The following is a 22,545-nucleotide window of genomic DNA, read 5'->3' on the forward strand; positions in this document are numbered from 1 at the left end:
ATTTTGTTTAGACCCTGTACTTGTTGGTTCTAAGATTTCTGAAGGCTTCAAAACTAAAATGAATAAAAAATAATATATTTAATACAATGGTATCAAAATACAGAAAAAAGTAACTTATGTATTTGTAATAGCAAAAGTTCTCCCCCAATGCTCAATCAAATGCTCAAAACAAACTAATTTGTGAAGGAAATACAAAAAGAACGTATTAAATAGTTAATAAAAGTTGAGAAAGTAAATGTTTTCAACCATCCACCCTACCCTGTACTATGAATATCTTTGTACAAATTGTTGCTATAAATAATTATATAGAAGTAAGCTATGCAGTTAGTCTTCCTTAACTAGAGACATGAGGCATTAGGCCTAATTTAGTTATTTCAATGAAATATTACTCAAATTAATTATAGTGTGATTAATAATGTGATATTAATAGTAATTTTATGTAGGAGAAATTTATTATATGTATTACTACTAGACAACTGTTGCAGTTACAATTTATCCTTTTCTACGTATAGTTACAACAAAATTCCTTTTCTGGCCTTTTTCAGGGCGAATTCATCAATGAGAGCATCCAGTTTGGTACACTTGATAAGTTCTGTCTCCACTGCCAACAAGCCTTAACTTGATAATCTGTCTTGACACATTGTAGAGAGTAAAACATTTTTTGCTCTATTTAACAAAGAGAAAGAGCGCTCTGCACTAGCAACGGTAGCAGGGATTGTGGCGAATATACGAAGGACCACTGTCAGATGTGGAAATAAAGTTTCTAGATTCAAAGTTTTGATGTTATTTAGGAGATCCCATACTGAAAGCGTTTTCTCACCAAAATTGGCCGAATATATCAATTTCAGGCTATGCAGTTCATCAGAAAGATCATCTCCTAAATCTTTTGGGTATCACTGGACTAGTGCAGCTGCTTGTTCTTGGATCTGGTCACCTGTCATTTCTTTGCAAGACCACAGTACACAAAAATTGTTATACAAAGAGCGCACTGATTGGAAGCGAACTGAGTAAGAATATACAACATTTAGGAATTCTTTATCCTCGGCCGCCGGGCCCCCTTTGGAACCCTGGGACCCAGGGCTCTGGCCCCTCCTGCCCTCCCCTCTCGCCGGCCCTGATTGCATTAAATTTATACTTTCCAAAACACAAAGCTTGTATGATGAAACGGTATGTTTGTTTTAAGACTTCTTGTCTTATAGCCGTCGAGTTTCAGGTTAGAATTTGTGTTAGGCTATATTCTTTAAGAAAGCATGTTGCTTCCTAGTTTCGCACATAGAAATGTGAATTTAAATTAGATTGAACGACTGTGATGTTACTGTTATATATAATTTTCTAAAACATAAATATATTATATACGTTTATATGCATCTTGTAATTAAAATTAAGTATTATGTCATACATATCGCTTTAATATTTTATGTTCTCCCTATTCTTTATATAATAATATAATTTTAAACTTTTTTCACGCTCTGACTCCTTACTTTTTAACTATATTTAAAGGTTATTCTTGTATTAACACTTAAGCTTATGTGAGGCTCTGGCTGCCAGTTTAAGCATAAAATTTAAAAAAAAAAAGTCATTCTCCTGGCTTCGCTGTCATTCTCCTGATGCATGGATTTCTCTTTTTGCTGTAAAAATGGTGAAAATCTTAATAAATGAATTGGCCTCGACCACGAACGGTTTAAATTTTTAGTGCGTATGATGAGTGCTAATTATGAGAATGATATTTTAATTATTTAAGTTTCGCCGTTTTTAGTCTCCAAAAAGCCAATTTATTTGCAAATGACCCATAAAAACAACGTACGAGAAATTAAATTTTTGGATAATCCAAATTTTATAAGCTTCTCTAGAAATATCGTATGATGAATGTTGTCAAAAGCCTTAGAAAGTCTATATGCAGAGTGTTTCAAAACAAAACACCGACAACGTTTGGGAGGTAATTCCTGACACCAAGATAAGACAAAAAGTATAGACCAACCTGGGTGCACAAATGCTTCCTTTCGGAGTTATAGGGTGCCAAAAAATTGGAAAAAAAATGAAGTTTTAAGGTCCATAGCTCCTAAACTATGGGACCTACCGCAGTCCGGTCAAGACTTCATTTAGAAACTAACATGTGCGCTATGCAAAAATACAAGTCTCAAAATCCTAAGGTACTCACGCAACAATTTTCGTAAAGGCTGTTAGGCTATAGGCATGTAATCTTAAGTACTCACAAACTACCTCTAAAAATTGTTGCGGAAGTACAGCAGGCTTCTGAAACTTGGATATTTGGATAGGGCACATACGAGTTCCTAGGTGAAGTCTTGAACCGACTACGGTAGATTCCATAGTTTTGGAGCTGTGGACCTTCAAATTTCGTTTTTTCATGTTTTCGGCAGCCTATAACTCCGAAAGGAAGCATTTGTGCACCCAGGTTGGTCTATACTTTTTGTCTTATCTTGGTATCAGGAATCACCTCCCAAACGTTGTCGGTGTTGTTCTGAAACACCCTGTATATTACATCATGACTGTAGTTTTCTACCTAACATCCACTTTTCGTTATCCTCCTATCTGCTCTCCACTGAAAGATCTCTTTATCACATGCCTTTTGATCAACTCTATACATCCCGTTCGTTTTTCTGACGCAAGATGTGTCCCATCCATTAGAGACATCTCTATCTTATTGGAAATATGATATCCTGTCACTTTCACTGTGAGGAAAGGGGTGTACACTTTGAAGAAGAAACAGAGAGAGAAATTTACTTAAGTCAACAATGGCTCACCATGCAAACAGTGAATTAGTACATGTGGAATACTCTTGATGGTTCTCAGGATAATAAATTATTTAAAGACAATAATAGCTCAATAGATTTGCGAATGAGTAAATACAGAACGTCTTATAAAAAGGCTGTATGGTTCTCTGCAATAGGTTGTGTCCCATGAACAGGTTCAATTTTTTTTCTTCACTTCTACTAAAACCGGAAGCGGTAGAAATTTAGTACTACTTTCGGTTTCAATATTAATTTCCACAGGACAAAAATGGTAAAAGACAGCAAGAAAGAAAGAAAAAAAAGAAAAAGAAAAGAAAGAAAAATGAATTCAGCGTACCAAGAGAGAAAGTTTCTTTTAGGGATGTACCGATACCGATACTCCCAAAAGTGGCCGATATCACCGATACCGATATCGATATATCGGTACATCCCTAAAGTTTTTTAATCCTCCTATTGAAACTAGACCTAGAGAAAAATCTCGGTTTTAGCAATGATTGCCATAGTGAAAAAAATGGTAATACTGTACATAGCGAGTAGTAGTTTCTTTTGATATGGATTCAGTACCGCAGGTTTCATCTACGAGCTTATCCCTCTACTGGAACTAGAAGTTTTAGATCTATTATTTCTGGTTTCAGTACTGAATCCACTCAGTTTGGAAGTCTGTCGTAGTTTCGTAACATGAAACGAAAACAGGTTAAAACGTCATAATGTCAGGACATTCTGGTCCTGACAAAAAGTTTATGAAACAGTCGTACAAAAATTAAAATATTTTAAAATTTTAGTAATGTACAGTAAACAAGAAGCACTAAAAAGTCAAAAAAGGCGATTAATCTTGTATGAAATTGTTATACGCCAGCAAATACATTATATTATGTCTACGATCTCAGTTTATTTAAAGAAAGAAAAGAAAAACTGAAAACACAAACACGCCACTCTAGTCTTGTTTCAGAAGAAATCCCTTCTATTCTTGGAACATACCGCAATAAGTCGATTACGTCGTGCTTTCCATGAACTGCACGAAACAAACACATTTACAGAACAAATGCATGTTTCATATTGAAGCACACACTTGAGTGATATACGATGTGAATTAATGTGAATTCTCTGAAAGGTGGAGAGTAAAGCGGATTTTTTTAAATATCTGTAGGATACTCGAGAAAAGTTTCCTCATCGCATATTCGAGAAAAGTTTCCAAATCATAAAGAAACCTCAAAGATTATAATTTTAATTTTGCCAGATGATTTTCTCAGTTTCTCACTCCACTCAGCCAAGTGGTCACAGCATGACTTCATTTTAGCGTGATAGATTAACACCAAAGGTCCGGCGGTGCAGTTAACACAGGCCCGGTGCTACCGGTTTGCTACAGAGCCGGTATTGAGCGATGTTACAGCACTACGTGGGTAAACAAAAGAACGCAGAAAAAGGAACAGCGTTATGGTCTTCTTTCAATATATACTAGGAATGGCCGATTCCATAATTTTTACTTTCTGGAATCCGGAAAGTAAATCAGGAAAATTCCGGATTTCGGAAAAATTTCCTGATTTCGGAAAAGTCAGGAAGTAAAAAAGCAACCTGGACTTAGAACAAATTGTCACACCAAGTTTAATCTGAAATATATATATATATATATATATATATATATATATATATATATATATATATATATATATGTGTGTGTGTGTGTGTGTGTGTGTGTGCAGTATGCTAATGTGGGTACAGGGAAAAACATCAGTCCTTTTTTTTCTCTCGAAAATTTAGATATTTGTGCCAGTCTGCGCAGTGCAACCTTATACAGATTCAAAACTGAGGGGAAAAATATTTGTAGTGAAGTGCTATCCACGTTTGAAGTTTTGTTGTGGAGGGAGAGGACAGAGTGATAAATTAAAATTCATTTTTAACCATGAAAGATAAATGACTTCTTTTTTTTTTAATATAACATTTTCACAATCTCTTCCTTCTTGATGGATACTTACTTCAAACAGAGGTAGAGAATACAGAACCCTAGACATGTTACTACCACATACACATAATTTATTTTACTAACAAAACAATTTCTGGAGTAAAACCTTAGTCTCAATTATTGTTCTTATAAAAATTGTCTGGCTGCTACTAATTTCCTGTTACGTGTCATCTGAATCACAATTAAAATTGCCAAAAGAGTTTGCAGAAGCAGTTTGACTACGAAATTACTCTATGGCTTAAGAAGCTCGAAGGTTCGTTACCGCCGAAACAAAACGTCTCCATTACATAATATCTTGTGATGAGATAATCAAATCTGGATAAATATTATGCAATTCACGAAGATTATCGTTTATATATTGTACCCGTATTCTTAGCGTTTCCAAAGGTCTCCTTTTCAATTAATTTTCGAATAGAACTGTATACACATCATTCACATCTTCCATGCAAGCAACGTATCCTGTTTATTTTATCTCGACCTTATTATCCATATGATATTCGGTGACCTATAGCAAAATATAGTTAAGCGAAAATGAAATCTTAGTTTAACGTCTCGAGAGCTAAAGGAGGAGAAATTTAACTCAGTCTTTGGAGTTAGTATAACAAATCAGAATTTTACGAAACATGCAATATACTTAAGCTCAGAATGTCAGTAGGACTTCCTCAAAATATGTTAGTAAATCTTCATTTAAAAAAATATGAAACTGCACAAATATTACGATTACTTTTTTTCTTACGACCATCTTTTTAAACAATTATTATTTTATACAAGTACTAGCAGAAGTACTCGTTCTTTGTAAGGAAAGAACAAAGTTTAATAAATATAAAACGGAAACTTGAACATTGGTAGATTTTTTCCAAACCGCTGACAAATTATCATTTTACTTTTCACACAAAATTAAGAGGTTCCTCATACTGTGCACTTTGTGAATTAAGAAACGGAAATTTGATCATCATACCGGAATTTTTGAAAATCTTGAAACACGTTTTCAGTTATTTCTAATGAGGGGTTTATATGTCGAGTTTCTCTCAGGAATTCGTGATATTTTTGTCAAAAAAAAGAAAAAAAAACTATATTCCTCTTCAGGCATGTGGGTGTATGCTCAGCTTAATACTGCTGGCCAATTATAGCTTTAGTTGCTGTACAGTCCGCAGCAAAAAAACCTGCAACATGAGCATGTAAGTTTATTGTGAAACGACGAAGTCTTTTGCTCCAAAATAAGTGTGCAGGGGAGGACGCCGAGGTTTCTCCTGTAGTGATACGTGCCACTTAGACGTTGTTGATTCTCTGTGCTGTTAGCCGTAGTTTCACAATAAACTTACATGCTCATGTTGCAGGTTTTTTGCTGCGGACTGTACAAGTGCCCCAATAAAACTCTTTTATTTTCTTATTCCCTAGTCTTAACCTCTATATTATTGTTGCAAATTATCATAAATAAATAGTGTCAACTCAAGATGCATATTTAACTTTGAATTATTTATATTAGCTTCTAGTGTTATTCTTTGCCTGCTTCATGACATTTCATGTCAAAAGGATAAAATCAAATAACATTTCATTACGAAAGGCTCAGTAAAAAAAAAAAAAAAAAAAATCATCAATTATGTTTTCATATTTTCTTCTATTTTAAACAACTTGTTTATTCTGGTCACTGGTTGTCTGCATTGCTAACTCATGTACAAAAATTGCATTCTGTACAATAAGTCTGTGTTAATTTACGATGTATAATATGAAACAAGCGGAGAGAAATAGGAAAATAATGTGCCCATAAAAGCTATAGTACACTGTCTTTAGGTATGTTATTTTACAAAGTTTAAATTATTAGAATTTTATAAACACAATACAATAATTTAAATCACAGTTTTAAATCTTTTAAGGAAAAATGCATGTATTATACTGTTCTTGAAAAGTTTACATAACTTGTTTTACGTATATATCATTTACACATGCAGACCAGCGCCGATTAATTATACGATTGTAATCAAGTATGTTCTGATATCAACATTCTGACGTAAGTATTTTTTTAACTGGACTTGAAATTTCAATACTTCAAGGAAATTTTTTCTTGCCGCACACTTGTATTACCTACATGAACCCTTGAGAATTCTTCCAACATTAATTCTTCACTACATATCTTTAGAAATTGAGTCATCGCAGAAAGGCGTGACAAAAGCCTATACAATACATACATATTAAGCATATGAGTATCGTTCTCTATGCAACTCCTTATTTCCTTGATCACACATTTAAATACAAATTTACATGTAACAATGGTTTCAGATATTTATTACAGAGTTAGAATTTTTATGTACGTACGTTTGCTTTCAAACAAAACAAATATATATATATATATATACAGAAAGTATGCAATGTGTCAACTTTTCCTTTATAAAAATAAAATTTGACTGAAGCACACACACATTATTATTAATCTATGTTACAGTTTAGGCAAACGCATCATTTCCTTCGACACACATTATGAAAGTACAACCAAAGGCTACAGCTTACATATTTCAGAAAATGAAAAATGTCACTTCTAAGAACCAATGAGATTCTTTTATTCATTTTTTCAGTTATAAATTTTTAATTATGTACAGATCTCAATTTAAAATTAATTTTACACTTTCACGTTCAAAATCTTAACTTTTATTTAGGTACAAATCTGCATTGTCTTTGAAATGTCTTTGAAGACGCAAAATGTACAAAATAATTATTACTGATCTATGTGCAACTTTTAACGCAGACAAGAATTCCAGTCAAGAGAAGAAAAAAGTGTACTGAGCCGATGTATTGTGAAACCGTACAGAGTTATGGGGAAAGTATCAGACTGCGACGTAGGAATCATACTAGATGAAACTATAGACACAATTGGATAGGTAAGTTCTAAGCTCACAATTTTACCTTATACCTAGTAGATGGAGTATGTATCTCCAGTACCGTAAGATTGCTAGTTTTGAACTATGCACCCAAGAACACAATACTATATCTTCTAAGGGTTCTAAGTGTTTCCTGTATCACGTGAAATTAAGTCAAGCCCACTTACTCAAGATGTATGAACTGGAGAATGCAGTACAACACGAGCGCGTAAACGCGTCTTAAGTGGTTCGAATCAGGCATGGTTTCGCCACTTAATCAACTAAACCCATGTTCCCAAAGTTAATGCATGTAACTAGTTTTGCACATGCTCTTCATAGGGTTTGAGAGTCCATTAGGAACAAATGCCATCCATATCACAAATCAATTTATTTCTACCCTGAAGAAAATTTATCTGAATGTCTCGAATAACATTGCTGTCTATAGGGGTATCGCAGGCTTGATTTAGTCTGTTCTTTACCCGATCATTACTCGTAGACGATCGTGGATTGAATATTGTCTTCTTGTGTGAGAATGTTGACAAGATCACACAGAATGTGCCAGCTTTGGATACAAATAGTGTAGGTGCAATGTCCTGAGCGCAGAAACTTCTTCAGCTAGAGAAAACCCGATTTGCAAAGAGAGTTGTTTATATCCATGGCCAAATATAGGTTATGTCTGCCATTAGAAACGTCGAACACGACAGAAAAAGAAAAATGGTAGGCTATCTACTTCTCTGACGGAGAAATAAGTTTTAAAAAAGATTAAAGTTAGTCTTCTGCAGAATTCGGATGCTGTCGAATTTGTCAGATTTACAGAGCTGTCATTTCAAGTTTTATATATATATAATCAATCTTTTACTAAATATATATAATTATTTTCAACTAGATAAAAGAATAATTGTTAAAATAGTTGAAGGAAATAATACTTTCTCTACTCTTTTCTTGCCTTACTTTTAGCACCTCTTCCCTTTCTTTTTTCTATGAAAACATCCTCTAAATTTCCTAACCATGTTTATTACACAGCAGAAGCCATGGCATATTCTCTTTATCGCGCACTCAAATATATGGGCTATGACATAACTTGATAAATGTAAATGCAAACAGAAGATAAGAATTATCAATATCTCTACAAAATTCCGCAATGCTGGGTTAGACACATATATACATACACACACATATATATAAAACTAATAATACCAGTACATACCTGTGTTAATCTAATATATAAAAAGAGTTGAAATTTTGTACCATACAAATATCAGCAGGAGGATACTGTCTAACACATTCTATATCACAGGTTAACAGTGTTACAAACCAAACATGAAAGTTACGCTGTTTCAAATGGTATTATGTCAGGTTATCACTAATTTCAAATCTGCATATGAAATGAAAATATACAATATCTTACTTGCCATGCAATGTTGTAAACTAAAGACGCTACAGTATCATAAACATCCGAATATTGGTGGTCTCTAGAGCAGTAATAACGTAAATAAGATAGATAGGCTAATGCACATCCAAAGCACTTTAATAAAAAACGAACAGTTACAGGGGACTGAAAAATTTATTTTTCAAAAGCCTTTATTTCGAATAAAAAATTGTTTAAATAAGTGCCCCATCCAACTGCATAGATGGTTTTCAATACATGTGATGATCACAATGCCGTTTACAACAATTTGATATCTCAAACCGTTCACTAATAAAGTTCACAATACTGTTTAAAATTATGTAATTCCGATCACTTATTCTAATTACACCTACCACAAATACACCATTTTAAGCAATATATCAAATTTAACCTTTTCTTCATATCTCCGGAACAATTTGAGATATCAAATGCTGTAAATGGCATTATGATCTTTATGCATATTGAAAACCAGGTCATTGGGACATAATACTTGTCTACACATTATTTCGAAATAAAGACCTTTGAAAGACGTCAAATTTTCAATTTCTTGTAACTTTCTTTTTACCTGTTCCAAATAAGTCACACGATGACTGTAATATTCAATACTGAAGTACTCTGGATGTATATTACCTAGTCTTTTATTGCTGTTGTGGAACCCTCCAAAATTTCGGTCTTCTTCGGTGTTCTCATATTTTAGCGTCCTTAGTGTGCAATTCTGCGTAAAAAGTGTCGTACTGTAATTTTAGTTTTACATGTAAATTTGAAATGTGTAATAACTTGACGTATTGAAAAGATACAACTTTGTGATGGGTTGTCAACACTGTTAATCTAGTTGTATTGCAGAGTATGTCAAACAATATCCTCTTTGTCGATATTTGCTTGGGAATTTCAACGTTTTATATCTATTTGTTCAAGGTCATATCAAGATAAAGGTCAAGTCACAAGGGCATATCAAGATAAATGGTCCATCTTGTATATATATGGATGGAGTCCGCCTACTCACCTACTGGAAGTTCTACAAGAAGGTTCCTTCGTAGGCTGAGCGACTTGAGGGCATCGAGATCGCCGACCTGTTTGGGAAGATGTGTGATCTCGTTGCAGCTGGCATCTAACTCCGTAAGCGTTTTCATCCGACCGATTTCTTCCGGAAGAGACACCAGCTTGTTGTTGCTGACCAGCAGCACTTGTAGCGGTAACTGACATATTGACGACGGTAATACGCTAAGTTGGTTACGACTGAAAGAGAGGAAAATAATTACAATGCAAATTATTTTAACCATTTTAATTGACTATTTAAATGTACAATGCTTCAGGATTTATATTTAAAATGTTAAGATATTTACTCATGAAGACAACAGTGATCGATGTGAAGAAAAGTCAAAATCAACATCGTTTCTGATTTATGAATCTTGCAGAATGTGAATACATATTTTGAAATTAGATAATACACATACTTATTTTAGAAAATGCGGAGTAAAAATTTTGAGCCACTTATATGTCATAGTACAATTAAGCAAAAGTACTTACGTAACGTGAAACGGACAGTGATTTAGTTATAGAGTGCTCATCTTTAATGTCATGGGTTCCAAATTCAATTCTACCCTTCCTAATCTTATGATGCACAACATGGTGTCCATGAGACTTTAGAGATTTTTCCGTTTCTTTCTCCTCTACACCATCTTTTGTTTTTTCATACATTATGTCTTCTCATTGATTATTCACACTGTTTTAGCCTGTAACGTAGTCGTGGGAAGTTAAACTTCCAACTCACAAGGAACAGACATGAACGTGTCATTCGGACATCCGAATGAAGACTAGTCCACTCGATAAACAAAACAAAGATATGTTCATGCACAAATAATTAGGTGCCATGGACAACGAAGTAAGTCCCTGGGACACATTAATCCTGTTAGTATAAAGAAAATCGTGGATTCTCAGTGAAATGGCTATTGCGTCAACACTGTTTATTGGAAAGTCATGGTTTATATATAAATCATTCTCTTCAGCATGAAGCAACCTTTCCAGAGGTTCTCCTTTCCAGAGGTTCTATGTATTGGGACCCATAACGTGCTTGAACTGGGAAAACTGGGAGAATGTCGGGAAAATTCTCTCCAAAAATCCCTCCCATCAACTATGGCCCCCTCTGAAGTGGCCTCAGGAAAAAGCACACAATCCAAATGTATCTCCAAAAGTACTATAAGGGATAAGAAATGAATGTACCAAGTTTTGTTCTGATGGAATAGGTATGAGGGAAAAGGTTGTATACCAATATACTCTGTACATACAAACTGAACCTACGATCTGATTTATAAAGAGAACATAAAATAAAAAAAATATAAACACAGTACTATTTATCCTATACAAGACGTAGTCCGCATCTACTTTCGACAAGGGTCAACGTCTTGTGAGCATTTATATATATATATATATACTTACTTTAAAAATACGCAACATTTTAGTAGCCTATGAACGGTGTTCATTTGTTCGATTATATTAAAAATATAGGAACCGTTGATACTTGTAAAACTGTAAAACTGAAAGTAATTTGTTATATAGAAAACGCAAAAATAGATAACAAGTGTAGTTCTTGGAATATTTTTATATCCACACAAACTAAAAGCTCGGGAACACACACACAGAAAAATAAAACTGCTTACGTAACTTCTTCCGCTCAAACTACTTTTAAAAAAATCATAAAGAACACATCAATGAGTTCATTCTATTCATCTTAACATGGGTGATCAAAAAGGTCGGCAGATTTGTATCCTTTTCATTCATTGATGTGTGACAACCCCGCATGAAGTTTCTTCTCGTTTCATAAAAAGCATATTTCCGTTGAAGATATAAATACAGTGGGTAAAAATAGTATTTGAATAGTTCTACCTAAGTTTTTTTTTTTAATGTCTTTACATACAAGGCATAATGTATGAAAAAAAAGGATCGATATATCGGTAATAGAGATACGGTATTGTACACCACACCATACAGTCAGCTATCTGTCACTGAAATGTAAATGAGCTGTTACTATGAATAGACAACAAGTATTTGAATACTGCTGTAATAATAATAATTTTTAAAAAATCACAGAGAAGTGTGAAGCAGTACATAGCGGCTAAAGAAAAAAAGTCAACAATTTGGGAGAAAATTAGAGACACGGAACTACAAGAATAATGGTTAATTGAAATTTTATATAGAAACGGTAAAATTTACCAAGAAATTAGCTACATTGTAGACAAGTAACCCTCTACTGTTACATATATTATAAAGAAGTACAGAACACCTACTACCAAAATAAACCTCGTACAAACCAACCACCGAATGTAAAAAACCAACATGAAAAGCTCCCATTATTTGCATGTGAAGGAATATCTTCGAGGTACAAGTGGTGCCCACACCGTTCGCCCATGTCTCAGAAGTGAGTGTTACACTTTACACTATATGAAACTCACTTAAAACTTCAGGTTTACACTATGTATTGCCAGGAAAAAGCCATAAATTATAGAGAGAAACAAGAAGAAAAGGTTTAGTAGTTGCTCAGCAATTATAAAAATGATAAATACTAAAAAATGTTTTTTTTTTTTTTTTAATAAAATTTTGGCATAGCGTAATTTTCACAGATGAGACCAAAAACAACGCATTTGCAAGTAATGGGTATCCACATGTTGATCATCTGATAGAAAAATGACAACCCGAAATCATCAACTTTGCAGGGCAGGTATTTGAATATCTGCATTCGAAATATGTATCTATTTATTTTTAACGTAATGTTCAGAAAAATACTAGATTGAGGAACTAGGTTTTTTTAAAGTATAGTATCTGACTAGCTACTAACAAAATATCTTCATAATTAACGAAATGAAAATAAAAATTAACAGAATCTGCGTTACTATGAGACGAAACTCGCCAAGTTAACTAGAAAGTAAGTTTCATGGATGGAAAAAGTAATCTTTAGACGAAAAGGGAGCAAACTATTACTATGATTTATCAGTGGCGGCTCTACAGTTCTACAACGGAAAGTCACATCAGCAAAGGCATTCAAATCCGGCCAACAATATAAAACCAAGTGGAGCATTTTATCGGAAATGGAAGTTACGAAAACTTGAAGGAAGATGAGAGGCAAGCGAAGGCTCTAAAAAAGTAATAATTACACAACTGTTGGGGTGGGGGAATTGTCAATACCAGTTACTGTTAACGAAGGATCTGCAAGTCGACAAACTTCTGAAACTGTAAATTTATTTTACTTGATTGCAGTAATTTAATTGTTAAATTAAAATACAATGGATGCGGCCTCTTCGGTTACGGATCTGAGTTACATTTAATGTATTTCAAGGGGTCGCGGTGGCTCAGTGGTAGAGCGTTCACCTCTGGTGCTTGGGGTCCCGGGTTGAATCCCAGCCCCCACCAAGTGAACTTTGTGGTGGACAAACCGTGTGCGTGGGCTTCCTCGGGGTTCTCCCGTTTCCTCCCACTTTCTTCATTCCACCATTTCATTCATTACTCATCATCACCGTCTCCTTTAGCCTAACCGGCATAACCGTGGGACGTAAAACTCAAAAATTTCATTTCATTTCTTAATGTATTTCAGAATTTGTTTGAATACATTTAGTTTTCACACAGTGTATGTGTATATAACAAGAAAAGGTAACTGTAATCTAAATCAAAATTGTAATCGAAAGGTCATTAGGATTAGTGACACTTTTTTTTTCTTCAGAATTCTCACCATCAACCATAGCAGCGTGAAGGTCTACATATTCTCGTTGTATTATAACAGCGTAACAATCATTAGAATCCATTCTCTCGTATTAAATTCAGATGAGCGATATGTTTAAAACACTTGGTAATAGTCCTAGTCAAAGTTGAGTTTTAATTAGTTACTTACTTGTGATCAGGAATGAACTGACGGGGGCGCTCCGAGAGTCTGGATCCCCCAGAACTTTTAATTTATGAGAAACCACAATTTCAGGGGGCAAATACACAAAATTATTTGCATTTTACAGGCTACGCCGAAAAATCTTCGGACCAAAAAGAGAAATCTTGGATGCGCCAATGTATTGTTTATATTGTGTAACTCATTGATTCCGAATGTCTATGTTGGAAAGAGACATGAAAGGACTGAATTGTTTTATAGACCTAAGGTGCCCTGGAAAGATTTCTTGTGGGGACGGGTTAAGAAGTTTTTTGCATGGGGACTTGATTTTTGAGAATTATTTGAGAGAAACTATAATATCTCAAGAACGATTAAATGGATTAATTTTGATGGCCATTGAAAATGACATATTCAATGAAATGGATATGGACGCAATAAAAAGAAATTTTGCCAAACTGAAAAGCCAGAACAGTGTCTTCATAACATGAACTTTTCAACAACGAAGAAAACGAGAAATTAAGCTGATTACCATAAGCGTATCTACTATGTAAATATGCTTTTAATGAAGCATAAGAACATACCCCTTTGTCCAAATCAAACCTGTGTTAAGCCCTTTGTCCAAATCAAACCTGTGTTAATGTTAGACTTGATGCTCATTAGTTTTATTCTGTTTCGACTTTTATGTTTCAATTATACTTGTTAAAATGCATCTTAGGTATATATATCTTAGTTGTGTCTTGTGCTTATTTAATAAATAAATTCTATTAATTATTAAAATTGGAACTTTATTCAATATTCATTCACAGTTAATTACTCGTTGTTATGATTTCGCCATTTTTCGTTAATATTCACAGAGAGACTATAAATATTAAAGAAATTTGCAACGGTAACAATTATTTGAAAAAAAAAAATTGTCCATTACAACTTTCTAGTCTTGTATTATCACTTAGGTGGAGGCGCCGAAATATTTGCTTACACTTAATAGTCTAGCACCGGCTCTGAGTAGACCGACTGTTTAATGTAGACTAAACCACCGTAAGCTGTGAAGAACACTAAGAAAGTGTTTTTATTTTTCAAGCGTCGCAAATAAACTGATTCGAATTTTTAGTTTGGATTCTTCTCGTCGTTGATATGTCATTCTTACATACATACATATACATACATATTATATATATATATATATATATATATATATATATATATATATATATATATGTGTGTGTGTGTGTGTGTGTGTGTGCACAGTCACAGAACTTACTATCCATTTCATAAAGATAGGCCCCTGACTTCGCGGTGCTGCCGTGACGTCCAGTCAAAACTTATATTTCATTGTCGTACCTCGTTGGAATTGCTGGAATGTTGTCTTTTCAATACTTAAGACATAAAAATTTTCTTTGTACTATGTAATGAGAAAAAATAGAAATTAATGAAAAAGTGCGTATTTTTTCGTACTTTTTTGGTAGATCAATGTTTATAGAGCTATATCTCAGAAAAGAGATCACGTGAAATAATTTCCTGTGTACAATATGTAGATGCATCCATTAACTATAAGTTGTGAAAAGTTCAATTTTCATCACTTGATATTTTTTGTGTAATTAAAACAAATGTACGACGCTCTGATCTCCTTTACCATGGTAGGTAGAGAAACGTACAAAACATTGTTCGAAAATTTGGAAGTCTAGTGTTCCAAATATTTGGAACTATTAACAAGAAAGGGTTTAGTTGGTAGAGTATTTATTTTTTTTTAAAAAAAAATGTTTACTTCAACATATTCTCTGCGTTAAGCGGTGAGCCATGTTGCAGCCCAATCTTTAAATTCCCCGCGCTTATATGAAGAAACAGCATACAGTAAATGGAAGTGCGGCAACGCTGTCGTGCAGTGTTGTCGCGTTCAGGAAGCTTGTAGCGCGAAGCCTACTTCATAAGAATGTAATAGGAAAAATTATTTATTATAACCTTTCACAACATCATAAAAATATTAATGCATGTACACTCAGGTCCAAAATTATTGTCGCATGTCTATAAATATGTTATTGTAGGAATATAATTTGATAACGAATTCGCCTGATATTTCTTATAATGTTAGTATATGTATAATCGGCAAAGACATGTAGGCTATGTGGAAAATTTCATGTCAAAAAGCAGTAAATAAGAACAATAAAACGAAACTAAAATTTTCTTATCCATTTAGCAACATTTTGTTTTACTCATGCTAATTTTCGTATTCTTTTCCTATGAAATTTACCACAAATATACATTTCCCGACTCTACATATAGTATCAGTATTAAAAGTACCCTGCAAAATCATTATCAAATTATATTCTTACAAGAAGACAGTTATAGATATGCGACAATAATTTTGGACATGAGTGTACACATCTCAATGTAATCGAAATAAAACGTTGAAGTAACACATCCAAAAACTCATCTCTTAATCTATTTTCTTCATTCACTTTCGTCATGGCTTTGTTGACTCATCGCTGCTCCTGCTATCTTCCCTAATATTTATAAACAATGGCTCCATTTCTACCTCAAGATCTATCAGTATACACACACTCCAGCTTACGAACATGTTAAAGGTTAAAAAGAAATGTACTGTAGCCTTGGCAATCACATGTTCACCCAAGTTCTGCGATCAATTCCCCTGCCGAATGTACAGTAACACAAAATGGGTCCTTTGCTTTCTTACAACGAAAGAAAACAATGCAATGAGTAGGTGACGAGGGCTGTATTTGCGTCTAATCACGTCGCACTGATTAAGTCTTCAACACTTCCCTTCGGTTCGTAGGCGTCAAAAACTTACACACGCACTCATATCATATGGGTTCATTGCAATGAGACGGACGAATGGGCATTTATATTTTCGTGAGTATATCTTGTGCTTTTTGATTTAAAAAAATGGATATTCCTTCACGAGCGGCGGTATTACAAAAAGAAGAGGCAAAATGTTTAGCGATAATGAAATTGCAGAACTGATGAATGACTCCGACTCAGACGGTTATGAGTTAGTAATTAATAGTAAGGACATTGATTATTCTGTGCTCAGTGGCGTATCCGGAAGTGAACAAGATAGTAAATCTGTTTCAAGTAAGCTTGAGGCTGCGCCGAAAAAAGAAAAAAAAACGCGTCATTCCTATTCAAAAGCAGATTCTAATGTAGCTTGGAGCTCTTAGATCTGAAAACAGATTTTCTGTGAAGTGTAAACTCAATATTACATGTCAACTAAGGTTGTATCATATAATAAACTTTGTGCGTGTTTTTGTTTCTGTACAAGTGTATTTTGTACTGCGTGCAATAAGTGAAGAACTGACAAAAAGCAACAAATTTTCAAGGACCATCACATGCAAATCCAAACAAGATAAGAGTTCGCTTTTCTAATTTTGAACACTTGGTACATTTACTGTATATCCTGTTAATTTCTAAGAAATTGGTTTAAGATCTGTGGAGACATTACATTTTAAAAATATCTCTAAAAAGTGCCGGAAAGTGTGCGTGACAAATTTAAATACCCGTCCGGCTGAGAGTGTATACGCGTCAGGAAAATGTGGCAACGTAGCACTCCGTATAAACTGCGATAGCGAAGGGCGCAAAGCAGAGAAAACCATAATGTCATATTTGTGATTGTTTATCTTTTAAAACAAGTCAAAACAGTTTGGTTGAAAAAGCTACTTTAAGATCTTTCTAAAAGTTTTTTCAGATTGTTAATACACCGCAGCAATTCAGAGATAATGATGTCTCACTTTTTGCTGAATAACAAGAAAATTACTGCGTGTTGAGTAATGAAATTTTCAGAACTTGCAGGTAATATATGCATCTACATATTGTGCACAGGAAATTATTTCATGTTATCTCCTTTCCGAGATATAGTCCTATAAACATTGATTTACCAAAAAAGTACGAAAAAATACGCACTTTTTCATTAATTTCTATTTTTTTCTCATTATACAGTAAAAAGAAAATTTGTATGTCTTAAGTATTGAAAAGACAACATTCCAACAATTCCAACGAGGTACGACAATGCAGTATAAGTTTTGACTGGACGTCACAGCAGCACCTCGAATTCAGGGGCCTATCTTTATGAAATGGATAGTAGGCTCTGTCCTATTTCCTCTTCCCCTGCGGTCCTCGAATTCTTTTTTCCGTCGCGAAAAATGTGTGATTACCTAGGTACATTGTACGTAAAGGCAAGTGTTTAAAGAGCTAGTCTATGGAGCAGGCGATTGCTAGGAGGAGCCAAACCAGAACACGTGAACAGAGTAACATCAATCATCGTGACTTACACAATCTTGCCAAATTTCTCACAGACATCAATCGAGGGTTGCAAACTCCATATTAAAATAACTATATTTTTTTATATTGTCGTTTCTCATTCGTATACAGAAATAAATGTTCGTTAATTATTTTCTTCATATTAATTAGAAAGGCACGTGACTTGGTTACTTCATTACAGAGCCACCCCTGATTTTATATTACTTATTTGATGTTAGTATTTGACGATATCTTGAATACGTACGATATTTTACTATTTTTCCAGTAAAAAAAAAAAATCTGAAATGACAAAATCAAAGGGGAGAGAGAGAGATTGATTTTGTCATTTGATTCGAACCCTAATCTGCCACCTAAAAGTTTAATACGAAAACAATTTTAAAAACGCCCTAGCCGAGACCTCGTCTTCTGCTTGTCTCTTAATTTAATCTTAACTTCATAGTTTGTGTTTATAGTTACATTTAACTTTTTGTTTACCTTATTAAATTTACTTCAACGAAACAAGGAAATAATTGTTCAATGCTATTATATATAAATTCAGCAAGAAAAAAGTATGATGACAATTTGATGGTTCAAACAGTACAAAATACCACGTAGAATATGAAAAATTCTGCTGAAACTTATCACTGCCACCATCATATCTCTACATGCACAAAATAAATACCGAGGAGATTTGACGGTCAGTTTCGGGAAAATAAACATCATATTACAAGTTTAAGTACTTCTCTCAGTAGAGTTGACTTGAACTACTACCAGGATTTGAATATACTCTCAGAAAAATAATATTCCATTTTACCTGCACTGTTTGAACTTATGAATAATTATATAGAGAATTCATTAATTTATTCTAAGCTTAAAAATAAATAAACAGATAAATAAATAAATACAAAAGAACATCAACTCTTCCTCTTAAAATCCGCGAAATAAAAAAACATGAGTTGTTTCACTTGTGTTTAACAAATGCACACATCCAAGGCTTTCACGATTGATTTGTTTGGGAGACAATTCCATTCAATTATATGAAATTTCACTTAAAAATTTTGCAGAGTGACCCATTTCTCCTCTAAAGTTTTTTTTTTTTTAATTACTTCCATGAATGGCCACTCCTCCTATTATTCGTCATTCTCATGCCAGTGAGTAACATTTTCCGCCTATGATCCATGACCGAGCAAGAGCGTGATGATACAACAACGCTGATCTCAACAGTTAATATGCAATGCAAATGTACAAGGATAAAGCATATTCGTTCTATATAATGGTTCATTCTAAGGTATAATGAGTTTTCTACAGAGAAACAGGTTACGCGTACGTTTATTTTTTTAAAACTCTACTTGCAAATTAAACTGCATTTAATTATATATTTATAAAGGATGCAAATATAAAGTTTAATTGTGATGGCAATTTTTTGAAAGTCTAAAGCCAATGGTTTAGAAAATGTTGGAAAACAAACAAGCAAAAAGTAACAGAATAAAATTTCAAAGTGATTGACAAAATGCACGACATATTTTCATGGCAACAGTTTGATCTTAACAAAATTGTGACGCTATGCACGACAGAAGTACTAGTCGAGGGTTCCCTTATCCTTGACCGATTTCACACCAAAAATTAAAAAAAAAAAAAAAAAAAAAAAAAAATCCTAAACATATTGTACAAATTGGAAATAGAGTTTAGCCTTTGATCCTTGGTCGATTCTAATTCTAATCCTCGTGGGAAGCCTCAAAGAGCGCACTTGTCATGTTTTGATAAAAACTAGTAATTTTAGGATTTTTTTTTTGGGGGGGGGGGGTTAAAATAAAGATGAATTCGCACTTCTTGCTTAGATTAATTTCAGGCTAATTATTTTTGGAATATATCACGAAGCGTATTCTTTACGATTCCTCACTGTTATTAAATCCAAGAAATGGGGATGATTAGGAAGTCTAAAGAAAATAAATGCACATGTAAACAGATCGAATAATTTTTCAGAAAAATTATTGAGGAAAATATCACATTACGTACATGCAAACTTCGAATTTTAAACGAAATATATTGTGGACAGACACAAAATAAATACACGTGGTAGAGGAGTCGATTTTGTTTATTTGGAGCGGCAGAAACTCAAAATAGTAATAGCGACACATCTTCAACAGCCAAAAATTTCACTACGCCACTCGATTCTTCCTACAGGGTTCCCACTCTCGTTCCCCCCAAAAATTCCAGGACGTTTCAAGAACAAATCACAATTTTCGAGGACTTCGACACAGGAAGGTATAACAGGATTGCAGCTGTAGGTTCAAAACACAACAGTGAAATGAAAAGAATAGTAGCTTATGCAGTGAACATTAATACAAGTACAGTATTAATACACAATAATTAAATACGCAAAGCGGAGCGTAATGTGCTGCTTTTTTTGGGGGGAGGCTCCCAACTCCCCTTATAGCCACCCGATCTACACACATTCAGAATATGTATTTTCATTCTTTCTAACATGTTATATGACATTTTAATTAAGCACCTATCAAATTTACCAACAACTAATTTTTTTTTTTTTTTTTTTTTTTTTTTTTTTTTTTTTTACATACCATCTTTATTGCATGACAGTGTGACAGGTATAATTAGAGGGGAAAAAATATATATTACAAGTTTTTCAACTGAGTATAGAGTTGTGTGATTTCCTCACCTACAGACATGATTTTATATGAAATTTTACTGAAATGAAATCTTTGAGTTTTACGTCCCACGGTTATGCCGGTTAGGCTAAAGGAGACGGTGATTATGAGAGATGAGTGAAATGGTCGAATGAAGAAAGTGGGAGGAAACGGGAGAACCCCGAGAAAACCCACGAGAAATTTTACTGAAGATTGCGAAAATAGACTGATTATGGAGGATTGATAGTGGTGCAAAACACTGTTTCTGGAGGATAGTACTAGTGAAGACAGCATCCAAGAATGGGTTAACAGACTAGTGGATGAAAGAAGAAGAAGTAAGAAGTTCTCTCAGTCAACCACCCGGTTGGCAGAAAGAAAGCCCACCAACGATCTACACATGCAGGATCATGACAAATTATTATTCAGCACAAAAACAGGAATAACAAACAAAAATAGCAATCAATTAAAATCTTCATTATAATTATGAAAAATCTGACATTCAGTTTTTCTGTAAATTTCAAGGACAGAAATCATTTTCAAGGACATTTCCAGGATGTTTCCAGAACAAAATTAATTCAAGAACTTTTTCAGGTTTTCCAGGATTTTCAGGACGAGTGGGAACTCTGTTCCTATGAAACAAACAAACAAAAACACACATATTATATATATATATATATATATATATATATATATATATATATATATATATATATATATATATATATATCCCAGTAAGAGAGTATATGAAAATTCCATTGAAAATTGTCTGTTATCACAAGAAAAATATAACATTTAACAAGAATGACAGTGATCAGACTTCCACATACAACTCTTCTATTATATTTTGTTGACGAGCCATTCATGTCTTGAAAACTAAGCACTTACTTGGTGCATGCAGTGTTTTCTTCGTAAGCCAATATGAAATCATTTTATATCTCAGCTTTAATTAGGAAAGACTGGAAACCAATTTTTATTATTACTATTATTATTTGGAATGTTAATGTTGTATCATCCTTTTCTATTTCTTAATTTTCATTTACGAGAAAAGTATCCGACCATGATCCCAGAAAACCAATACACTCACCTGGCATTTTCGTCGTCCTAATCTAATTCAAACTAATTTCCTCCTGCTTCCATGCACCGAATTTTGGTGGTCTTTCTACTGCTCAAAAGAGGCCTGAAACCCCTCATTGGGAAGTGCTACGACAGCAGCCGTAGATCTCCTCTCGGGTGCGAAAGTGAATTTTTATGTGGTACATTTTTGTTTTCGCGAACAGACAAGTCCCTAGACTGGAGAGTGGGGGGCTTGACGAAACACGGAAATATTGTGCTGTGCTGAAAAGGACAACCACATGAACTGCATGAATGGATTCATTATGATAATGCAGTCTGATGGGGTTTGAGTCCACAGATCTAGTCTCTTCGGGTAGAGAGACATGTAAACGACGGAAAATATCTTAAGAGAACTCCTTTGTAAGTGTACGTTCTTCCTTTACGTACTCATGACGAACGGCAATCGAAGAATACAATCAACATTGGTTTGATTTTCCTACTCACCTGTCATCTTCCCTGAGTCTTCGCGAGGTTTGTCGGGCCTTGGCGAGATCGGATGCATCCATGGAATCGGTTGTGATACGTTCTCGCGTCCTATCCGTACCTCCATATCTTTACTATTTTAGCCGCGCGCAGACTACAGAAGAGTGCCCAACATGATTACTCCTTCACAACTGCAGACGCAAATGAAAGTAATGCCATCAGCTGGCTAAAGACATCATGGACCCCACTTCCACGATGAAAAATTTGGCCAGTCTACAT

The 22,545-nt window shown here is 34.1% G+C and overlaps 1 protein-coding gene across 4 annotated transcripts in view; it reads right to left on the reverse strand.

Annotated features, from left to right (window-relative positions):
* Positions 1-22,545, reverse strand: part of Lrch (Leucine-rich-repeats and calponin homology domain protein) — a 370,595-nt gene that overhangs the window by 129,410 nt on the left and 218,640 nt on the right. For all 4 annotated transcript variants that reach the window (XM_081768565.1, XM_081768566.1, XM_081768564.1 and 1 more), the window contains exon 3: positions 9,974-10,206. In XM_081768565.1, coding sequence (XP_081624691.1) covers positions 9,974-10,206 — 233 coding nt within the window. The remainder of the gene's footprint in view (positions 1-9,973; positions 10,207-22,545) is intronic.

The sequence above is a fragment of the Thermobia domestica genome, chromosome 8, assembly GCF_964235325.1.
Source record: "Thermobia domestica chromosome 8, izTheDome1.hap1.1, whole genome shotgun sequence".
NCBI lineage: Eukaryota > Metazoa > Arthropoda > Insecta > Zygentoma > Lepismatidae > Thermobia > Thermobia domestica.